The sequence below is a fragment of the Pangasianodon hypophthalmus genome, chromosome 20 (assembly GCF_027358585.1).
Source record: "Pangasianodon hypophthalmus isolate fPanHyp1 chromosome 20, fPanHyp1.pri, whole genome shotgun sequence".
NCBI classification, from domain to species: Eukaryota; Metazoa; Chordata; class Actinopteri; order Siluriformes; family Pangasiidae; genus Pangasianodon; species Pangasianodon hypophthalmus.
The window spans coordinates 19063009-19074590 of NC_069729.1; the positions used below are offsets into that span (position 1 = coordinate 19063009).

Consider the following 11582-nt stretch of genomic DNA (forward strand, 5'->3'; position numbering starts at 1 on the left):
ATAGTGATAAGTCATTGGGAACAACAGTGATCAGTGATTGGTCATTGGGAACAATAGTGATCAGCGATTGGTTGTTGGGAACAATGGCGATAAGCGATTTGTTGTTGGGAATAAAGGTGATCAGTGTTTGGTCATTGGGAACAAAGGTGATCAGTGATTGGTCATTGGGAACAAAGGTGATCAGTGATTGGTCATTGGGAGCAGTGGTGATCAGTGATTGGTTGTTGGGAACATCATTGGGTTCACGCAAAGGTGATTCAGTCAGGTCTGGTGGTTAGCTGAGTGAATCTGCTCTCTCAGCTCGTATAACCAGCAGCTGTGGTGTGAGCTGCAGAGCCGTATCGAGTGCAGCACAGTCGCTACTATATGCTGAAAAGGTCACTAGGACTTGACACCAAGCTCTTTTTTGAAATAAAATTGCTAAAGGGGTCTAAAAAGTCTAAAAATCTAACAACAAGGTAAAAAAAAGATGTTTTTTGTTGTTATTTTGTTTGGAATTTAAACCAGCACTAAATAGCTGTACTATAAACAGCAGGCCCATTTTTGCTGACTGTTAAACCTAAGTATCAAAAATTGGCAAAATAGGCATAAAAATACAGTACAATGTGCTGTGACTGTAAACGAACATTACAGCAAGAATGCTGTAAATATTAATAACAGTGCCGACCTGCCAACTCCTTTTCTTTTTCAGCTGTGTGCACGATGGCTCCCTGAATCAAAATCGAATCAAATGTTGAAATTCCCACCTTTAAAGTTCACCATGCTGAACGGCTTAATCTTTTACAAATACCCAAATTTTTTATGTTGGAATGGTATTTTAAATGAAAACAACCGCTGGCTTCTGAAGCTGCCAGTTATTCTGAGTCTGCTACGCTTAAACCCACTCCAGGCCTTAAAATCCACCACAGAGAGCCAGACATTCCTGCGTAACAGGCCGTCCAGCTTGCAGAGCCGATACTGGGATTCCTTTCCCACATGCTTTCTATACCCGCTACATAAAGCCCCCACCTACTGCTCCAGAGACAATCTGCTACAGAAAAAGTCTCGAAACAGCAGAAAACAGCTTCAATTCTGAGCCTGTGGGTGGAAAAGATGGAAAAATTGATTTGATAAACATATAATCCAATACAATATGCAATACATTACAGTGTCCTCTTACCATGTTTTCATTTTTCAGTTTTAAAGATTCAAAGATTTCAAAGGTATGATATTAAATTATGTGTAACTCTGCAACGGTATCAGGATTATATTAAATTTTAAAACTGATCTGCTTAATCCCCTGTAATTTATCAGAACAATCCAGAAATAATTTTCTCTGACTTTTGCCTGACAAGGTTCATCTTTAAGAAGCAGGCAACCACATTTTACAAATTTACAAATATATTACAAATTGAAGGGCACCTACATAGGGCCTTCGTAACATATTCATAAGCTCTGCATAAATATCTCACATAGATTCATGTAAAGCTTATGTCAAAAATTGTGCAGTCACATTAGAGGTTTTATATAACATGTGACTGTCTTTACATGAAAGTGAATAACCCTGTTATAATGCGTAGCAGAACAACGTGTACTCCCAGACATAATGCAGAAATCATTTTCTCTGACTAGTCCCTGATGAGTTTGGTCTTTAAGAAACAGGCTGTCATGTTTTAAAAGAAAAAAGTTACAATGATTTAACAGGTGTCTACACAGGCCCTTCATAACACACTCATAATCACTGCATAAATCTCATAAAGACATGATGGAGGATTCATGTAAAGTTTATGAAGCATTCATTTCATTCCCATTTATATAGCAACATATATGGGCTTCTTAAATATGTAAATTTGTAGAAAGTATACACTAGTGCTTCATAACAGCGTTATAAAGGCACAATTGATTAGTTTGAGAACAATATGGGCTTTTTAAAAAAAATAAAGATGTAGAAGCTGTACATTACAATGGCATGATGCTTTATACTAGTTTTCTAAACCCAAATTAACACAAGCAATTCTATGCAGTAGACATATAAATACAAAATACTTTAAAAAAATGTCATAAAGCATCATGAATGTTGAACTGAGAGCTCTTCTATAAGCTAAAACATGTCACCTCACAAGTGTTAGGAAAAAGCCTTACATAAATCCTCCAGCATTGCTTTATAAGAGAGTTATGCAATGCTTATAAATGGGTTATGAACAGTCAGTGAATTGAAAAGTGCGATATGTGTTTAAGGTCTTTAAAAAACAAGCTACTTTATTTTAAAAATCACACATTTCAAGCTCCATAAGGTACTTGTAAATACTAACAATGTATCTACATTGACCCTTCATAACACATTCATAACACATATATGTCATGAATATATAAAGGAATCCAGAGGATTTATTAAAAATGTGCAAATTATAAGCTAGCTTTTGTTACTGATGTCACCAAATGAGTTTGGATATAAGCCTTTCAGAAATCCTCAAGAAGGGATGTATAGATGTATAAAGGATTTATGAATGCTTATGAACATGGGACAAACTAACAACTTGTAAAATTTGGAACAAGAATTTAGTGTAAATTTAATGTAAAACAACAACAACAAACTACATAAAACCTCAGTTTTTTTTTATAATGCTTATGAATGTGTTATGAAGGCCCGGTGTAGGTATCCTTCAAAAGAAGTGTTACTGCATAAGAGTTAAAAGGTTACATCCATACGTCTGATGACACAACATTTTTATCCTACATAAAAATACAAGGAGATGTATAAAATAATAACTGCTAGAAAAATGGCCCAAGTGAGCTTTTCAGTGAATTGCTTCTTCCTTGTTTTATTGTCATACATAGGAAAATAACATTTATTTTTTTCAGTTATTCAAAAAATATAACCTAGACATCTCCAGCTACATGGCTGAGCAGCTATACTGGATGGCTTTACTGACGAAATGAAAGTGTTAATGCATTAATGTGAGTCTGGAAGGGTGAAGGAGAGAGAGAGAGAGGGAACGGGCAAGAAGATGGCCAGCTGTTGAGAAAAAAAAGCACATCTCTTGAGGTCATGAGACGTGTGTGTTTTCAATACTGTTTTAAAAGATGCCCTCGTTGATTTCCTCTTAGTGATTTGCGCATGAACTTGTGACACAAAATCCAGTCTGAACGTAGAAATCCGAATGGTACGTACACTGCCAGTCAAAAGTTTAGGAACTTGCTAGTATATTTTGTCATTTTAAATTCTTGAAAACGTAAAAATTGACAAGAAATAGCTGTAAGTGGAAAAAAAACCCAGAAATGTTTCTTATTAAATGTTCGGTGAATTGAGAAATATTAGAAATGACTTTTATATTGGAACAATCTAGATCTAATGTAAAATCTTAATTTATTCTAATCTAATTAATAAGAGTGTGTGATATGCCAAAAATATCATACTGTGATTCACAAAGACGTTTCTACGATACGGAATAAATGTCACGATATTAGGAACTTTGAGCAGGACAGTAGTAGTGCTGCTTCAAATAAAACTGTGGAAAAAATGGTTTTGTAGATTTTATTTTATGTCTACAAAAATAAATTATTTGGAATTTTTTTTATAGATTTAGAATTTTTGAAAAAAAAAGTAAAAATTATCATAAAAAAAGTTTTTAATTATTTAAAAATAAATTAAATATTTATAAAAAGGTATCACAATATCTATGATATCTCAGAAGTGTATTATGATGTAATTTATCATGATATCGATGTTATATCGTCACACTGCCCAGCCCTTCTAATTAGGCACTTTAGGCACCATGTATTTCTGTTCTACAGTTAATACTAACGCTGTCTATGAGTCGTTTATCTACAGGCTTAACGTTTTTTTACCCTCCAAGTGCATCCGCCTTTAATAAAGCACTCAGTTAGAGTCACATTAGGATCTGAAGTTCATTTCATTTCATTTATTCTGCATCATTTTATTTGGTCTGTGGCAATAACAGTGAACTAAAACATCCAGGTGTTCAAAATCATTCTGACTGGCAGTGTCTTCAATGTTTGTTATTTTTAATTTATACCACAGTGCTGCTGAGTTCTGGATTCTGACTGGTCAGAAGGTGTTGATTCATTTTCTATTACGGCAGCTCGGACAGTAGTGCAGCTGCAAATCACACGATTCATATAAACGGATAAAACACAAATGTGTAGAATTGTTGATTCTGTGAGGAGACGTTTATGTAACATTTATGGAAGGAGTCTCCAGTGTCAGCGCTTTGTAACAGTCAGAAGTAAAGCTGGAACACAGGAGTTTACACTTTGCGGTTTCTCGGTAACATATAGCTACTATAACGTAAGTGATAACAGAAATTAACTTGTTTTATGGACGATCTACAACAATAAACAGCTGTGGTATAAAAGGAATAAAACACTTCAGGACGTACACCTATAACATCACGAATGTTGTTTTTTTATTCCTTACGTTTTTTAACTTTTTAGCTTTGTCTGCCATTTTATTTTTGTTCATTTGAAAAGACATTCGCGTCAGAACGCAGTGATTTCCGGACTTACAGCTGACAGCCTTCCCAAGATTCCGCCCTAGGGGAAATAACGAGGGCAAGTTGACGAGGGTGTGTTAAATATAGCACTGAAACTGAAAAGTAACAATGTAAAGCACCCTCATTACGTGAGCAGCACTGCTCACTGTGACGTGTTATTCGACGTGCAGTCGTATAAGAGCTGGAGTTAGTATTTAACCAGTGACGCATCTTTGTATTCATGACTTCTCTCAACAACAAGAAGAAAGAATTTAATTAAGCTTAACACCAGGTGTTACAAAAAAAGGCAAAGGCAATAGTGAGCTTTATAAGCTACTGATCAGCTCTCTTTCAAAGAACAAAACCTAAAGGACGGAGTTTAAAAAAAAAAAAAAAAAAAAAAAAAAAACTTCACTGATTTATGATTTACAATCATAACAAGATAGCTTCATTAATATTGAAAGGTGAGAATAGGAAACATTCATCTGCCCCTGATGAAACGAAACACAATACAGCTCTGCTCTTAAATGTAGCTTATAAACCTCAAGTTTTTAGTTACTGTCCCTAGCAGGGATGCATCGATACCATTTTTTTCAAAACGATAATGTTACCGATACGGATACTGATACTACACATACGGAACATTTACTTTAGCTCCGTTTATGTTTCCCTGGTTTAAATAGCGATTGTGAAAAGCGCACACGTGCGTGTTCATGCATTTAGGCTACCGAGCTCTTTCTTTATAACGTTAGCTATGTAATTTTAAATGAAGTGCATTAGCTAGCTACTATTAGTTAGCTTGTATCTAGAAGGGTTGCAGTGGAGAAGAGCGGGATTTGAGTCACTTCGGAAAAAGCGCTTTTGTACAGCTGTACTTAAAGTACATTTTTATTTTCATTGCGTTTCATTGCATATTCTCTTGGCGTCAATGACTGATAGCGGCTGATCATCAAGAACAACATACTAGGTAAGATCTATTATTTTCACTCACCTAGCTTTGTCTGTAAGCATGATTTTTGCCCAGCTAGCATTTACTATTTCTATTTAAGATGTTTTTAAGATGTTTAGCCACAGTTTGCTTTGAATGCCATCATTAACAGTGAAATACGTCCAGATCATTTCCCGTCATCTGTCCATTAACTCGACAACGTACGTTATTCTTACGTCACACAGTATCACCTGGTATCAGAGGGTTTTTTTTCCAGTTAGAGTAAATAAGCACAGTATCAGACTGATACCTGATACCAGTATCAGTATCGATGCATCCCTCTTCCCTAGCTTATCTGTGTTTTTACAGTACGTGAGCGGTAATTCCTTAAACGTAGTGAATGTCGTACGCTGAAAGTGAAAGTCCGACTGATGACCGGGATCTCTGGTTTGGCATTAGCCTCTCTCAATAGTCTGAAAGAGATGCGAGGCACAGGATAGATGCACTTTAACATGATTTGGTTCAATCAGGGATGTGATTGGGCCGTAAAAGAGGACAGGTAGCGTTTTTGCAAAAGATGAAAGAAAAAAGGGAAATAAAGTCAGTAACATCAGGCGTTAGTACAAAAAAGGTAAGAAAGTAAGATACATCAAGGTAAAAAAAACAATCACACTGGACCTTGCATTGATTTTCAGAGGCAGGGAATTTTAAAACCTTACCTTAAGTGCTATACATTAGATACTATTCCGTGATAGTATGACGATAGGCATTATTCAATCCAAGCTGACAATGCAGTGCATACTTACGAAAAATCGGGATTATCTTCGGTTCTCGGTTTTAGCATACATAGCATACACGAGACTTTTTTTTTTTTTTTCACCTTTACAAGCAGGTATACATGAAGCTTAGGAAAGACACTGTTTTAAATGTAAGGCAGTCTGGAGCCATGCTCACGTTTGGACTTCAAAGTTCGTACGAAGTCTTTCCGATTCAGATTACTAGGGAATATTCACAAAATGCACCAGTTTAGCACCGTGCTCATCCTCACGCTGGATTTTTGCATGGAAATCTCTCCCAAATCTGATTTACACCAAGAGTGTACAAGGGTAGTGAGTAGTGTGCAGCGTGTAGCGGCGCAAATCTGCTTCGGGGCTGAACAATCACATCCCTGAGGTTCAAGTTAGCCAACGTTAGCACCGAGAAAAGCACAGATCTGGAGAAAACCAAGCAAAAGGAGGAAGAAAAGTGAAATAAAGGAAGATCTAGCTTTTCCAGGTTTAGTGGAGGGATCGTGCTGCTTCAGACGCTCGGTCTGGCCAGTCTGCTCGCGCGCGGGCTCCTGTGCACCTTGGTGTGTTTGGACAGGTGGTCGCTCCTGGCGAACTTCTTATCACACATCGTGCATTTGTAAGGCTTCACTCCCGAGTGCGAGCGACGGTGACGGGATAATTCATCCGACCGGGAGAACCTGTGAGTGTAGCGAGATGAAAAAATTATGGAAATAAAGCATACAAGAAGGACAAAACCTACCTCCTGAACAAGGAAGTATATTTAGGTGTGATTACTTATACATCTACAGACAGCTTCAGAAATATTGGCACCCTTCATGTAAATAAATGACAATTAATATGTAATATAAAATGAAAAACACATAAACCAAGTGATATTTTGATGTTGCATACACATGGGCACTAAAAACTTTTACTTATTAACGTAAAAAGTTGAAGTTGTGCACTTTATTCCCATTACATTAGAAAAATTATTGGCACCCCAATTTAAATTCATGTGTTAAAACTACATATTTTAAATAAACTACTTATTAAAAATAAATTTTTGATTCAGAAATAGATTTATATAGATGCTTAATTATATATGTGTATAAATATATTAATATTACTTTAATTAATATTACTTTATGCAATTCAGTAGTAATACTTTCAAAATTATTGGCACTCCAATCTGGATCCACATGTTACTTGTTTTAAATTAAAAATACTTATTAAAAATACATCTTAATAAGTCTTAAAGTGAAATATTAATAATTTTTATGTTATAATTTCAGCCATTCTAGTGGTCGTGGTTTCAAAATTATTGGCACCCAAACGATTAATATTTGGTCGATACTCCCGGGATTTTGCTTCTGTTCTGTTAAAGGGTGCCAATAATTCTGTTGCCGACGGTATAATATTCATATAGTGTAATATATTGATGAGATTATATATAAACATTGTGATATGTGAGAAAATATGTATATTTATATTTATTTTTCACAGCAATGTTGCAAGCCCACAATAATACTATATTTTGTGAAATAAAAATATATAAAATGTCCAGAAACTTTATGCATTCCAGACTTTCACCAGCTCTGCATGCATCAGTAGTTACTCTGCTCTTACTTCCTCAGTTATTGTTTAGAATATCCATTTGTATTCACAGTCATGTGCCTCATCAATACACAATTCAGTAATTAAAAAAGTGTAACAGTTTTAAATTCAGCTTTCCATTAGCAAACATTTTAAAAAATTAATTAATAAAATAAATAACTAAATAAACATGACATACCTTTTAATTTCACTGCAGTTATAACCAAATAATTAAATAAAAATAACTAAATAATACCTAAGTTACCGAAAAATACGATTTATGATACCTAACTGAAAAAAAAGAAAAAAGAAAAAAAGAAAAAGAACGCAAAAAAGAAGGCAGGAACTAAATCTGTAAAATAAAATAAGACATTGTAAAGTGGAAAAATCTATTTAAAATCAATTAAAAACTAACTGAAAGAGCACTACAGTGCAGTCGCCCACTTAGAAAGCTTAGAATTGAAATATGAAAAAATATTAAATATGTTAAAAATGTTGTAAAATTAAATAATGTCAGTAACTGAAACTGAACTCCAAATGTATTAAAACAATATATAAATAAAATACATTTAAAAAAGAGAGACCTGTAATAAGCCTCACCTCCAGCCGCAGTCTGGCCAGCTGCACAGGTACGGCTTCTCGCCTGTGTGTCTGCGGAAGTGGGCTTTCAGGTGGCTGCTCTTGGTGTACATCTTCTCGCACCCTGGATGGGAACACTTGTGCACACGCAGGTTTTCCGTCGAGGGCCTGGGTGGGCGTGGAGGGATGGCTTTGACCAAGCTGGTCCCTGCTATGCCAACCGCCCTGAACGCGATGGGCAGCGGGGCGATCTTCACATACTTTTGGTCTTGGCATCCGGTCTCACCCACGACAGGCAGCACGGTCGCAGAGGGCACCGGAGGGTAGAGCAGGGCGACGTTCTGCCCACCCTGGACACCCAGCACCAGGTGGGCCACCCGCAGTCCGTTGGCAGGGGGGCTCGTTTGGGGAAGCGGGTGGCTGATCTGCACAGGCTGAATCTGCAGCACCACTGGAGCTCCAACTAACACTGGAGCAGAGCTAGCTGTAGCGCTAGCCGTCTGACTATCGGGGGTTTCGGTGGAAGATTTGACTGTCGTATCGTTTAGCTGACTCGCAGGAGATGGCGCGTCTTTATCAACGACTTGCTCTGTTTTTGCATCTGGAATGACGAGGCCCTTTTCCACCTGCTCCATCTTCTCCATCAAGAACTCCTCGATGTCCTCAAGAGTCGGAGAGAAGCTGCTCGAAACGTGCAAGGTAAAATCAGGAAATCTAGGAACTTCCTCTGTGTCTGAAGTGAAGTCAAAGTTCAAGAGTCCATCCTCATCTTCTTCTTCTTCTTCTTCACCCAGACCGGCGGCAGCGTCGCCCGTCTCAGGGCTGGAGCAGGAGGCGGAGCTGCCCCCCTCGCTGCCCCCCTCACAGGCCCCCGCCTCCATGCAGGGCAGCGTGAGCAGCATAAGCGAGTCATTAGCAATGGCCACTGGTTTATCACTTAATGAAACCATTTATTACAGTCCGGATCAAAAAAAGGCAGGTGAGTGAGCGAGTGTATCACCGCAGACCCCTCGCTTTAAAACCCCTAGAGCACAGGAGGAAAAGAAAGAAAATTATGGTGAAATAAATAACACATAAAGCATTTCCCAGTGCATGTCATATTAACATGGAACACACAAATGTAAAAATGAAATAAACGCAAATATAAAACAAAAAAACCTTATAATCTTATAATCTTATACGCGACTAAAACTTTTGCAACCAGGGTTTAAAAATTACATTAGTAAAAAAAAAACTTGTGAAGAAAACTCAAAAAGTGATGTAAAATTCAATGAAATACAAATAAGCAGAAAAAAAGTAAAATCAAAAAGTACTCTTATAATTATCTTTCATTTTGAAATCAAAGTTTGCAGAAAAAATTTACACGAGTAAAAACTTAAAGAAGTAAAAATTCCAAAAAATGTAAAAAATATGTAAACTCTAAGCCTATAATATAGTCAAATGGAAAATTATTGGCACCCTGTGTATGTCGTTGTGTGCCAATAATTTTGAAATGAGGGTTTTGCAGGGAAAAAAACATTAAAGTAGTTTACATTAAACATTAAACTAAAAACATTAAACGAAAACTTAATGCATTATGTGAAGAGAATTTAATGCAAAAGAAAACACAAAAGAATGTTAACTAAAATTAATACAAAATGCACACTTGAAATAAATACAAACAAAAATATGTAAAATCTTATCTCATATTCAACAGCAAAATTATTGGCGCACACACTGCCTCAAGCTGGGGTGCCAATAATTTTGCAACCTGCGTTTTATAATGCATTAAACTGAAACTATTCAACGTCACCATATGTTTAAGCTTTAAATATCACTCAGTGCAAGTTAGTCATAATTCTTCTGGCAAAAATCTGAAGTTCACTGTATATTATAAATGTCAGATAATCCTATAAACATTTAATAGATTTTTTATATTGGATTTCTGACACTTTTAAAATGTATAGATGTCTTTTTTTATTTTTAAATCACTACTTTTTGAAGGTCTGTTCTGCGCAAAACGTGCGCAGCCACAATCCCAGTTACGCAAAAGTGCGTCAGCGCTCCGGATTTGCAGGTTGTTTGCGAAAAATTCGCGACGGGATTAAACGAAAAATCGTCGCTAGTTAACGCTTTTCTCAGCAAGATTCCCCTAAAATCCCCCACACACGTGTCGCAGCGGAAAAGCGCATGACCAAAAAAAAAAAGAAGTCTGCGTTTTTTCTACGCAGGGTCATGGACAAGCGCCCTCATTCCTTTTCCTAAACCCCGCGTGCGACTTTAAACATTAGGCATTTAACCGTTACAAAATGACGTATTGTTGTTAATTACCTCAAAACTGAGACGGATGGAGATTTCCAGTGTGTAATTAAACGAAACTTGGCCTGGACTTAGGTCCCTTTTTCGTATTATTGTAGCTGAAGATCTCGTCCTTGCCTCGGTTCCATGTTGGCATTTTCTCGGAGGCCCGCGTCACATGACGACACGGATCCGATTCCTTCGCTCTGATTGGCTGCTCTTCCGGAGGCTCGCCTTGAGACGACGCGTCTGATTGGTCGCGCCGCCACGTTTCATGCATTATTTATTTTGAGGAAAGCCAGGCGAAAGCACGAGGCCACACTGAAAACAGAGCCAGTGAGACATGCAGCACAACAAGGGCGCGTGCGTGGACAAATACACTCCCCGGCCACTTTATTAGGAACACCACACTAATACTGGGTGCTTTACAGCGCTCACTCACACACACACCCAGCTGCACCTACAAGGACCTGGACTGTTCTATCATACCATTCATTCCAGCAGCACACTCATGAAGTCAAGTGAAGTGACTTGTGGCCAAGTATGGTGACCCATACTCAGAATTTGTGCTCTGCATTTAACCATGACACACACACACACACACACACAAAATCAGGACATTAATGTACACAATGTGTATATATACATATACTGTATCATGCATTCTGTCCAAATATATTTATTGTTATTTTCCCTGCTCTGTATTGTCCTTCACTGTTGTGTGCAGCTTTCTGTCTTACATGTATTACTCTTTCCAGTGTTTGCACAGTTCAGGAACCTGCAAGTAATAATTTCACTGCAACAATTATACACTGTTTAACTCTCTGTATGTGAAATTCTATGGATAGCAGCGTAGATAGACTCTTTCTAACTATAGACAGAAAGTTTCTATTTTAATTGGAAAAGTAAGGAATTGGTAGTGTGGTGATGAATTTGAACCAGATGCCAAGCTATATCACCATA

General features: G+C 37.2%; 1 protein-coding gene across 1 annotated transcript; it reads right to left on the reverse strand.

Moving 5' to 3' along the window:
- Positions 1-8: 8 nt before the first annotated feature.
- On the reverse strand, positions 9-10875 carry si:ch211-117k10.3 (Krueppel-like factor 15). Its single transcript, XM_026932514.3, has 3 exons — positions 10653-10875; positions 8364-9366; positions 9-6868 (listed from the first exon to the last, which is right to left on the reverse strand). Exons 2-3 carry the CDS (start codon positions 9290-9292, stop codon positions 6700-6702), a joined length of 1098 nt encoding a protein of 365 aa, XP_026788315.3. The 5' UTR covers positions 9293-9366; positions 10653-10875; the 3' UTR covers positions 9-6699.
- Positions 10876-11582: the final 707 nt, after the last annotated feature.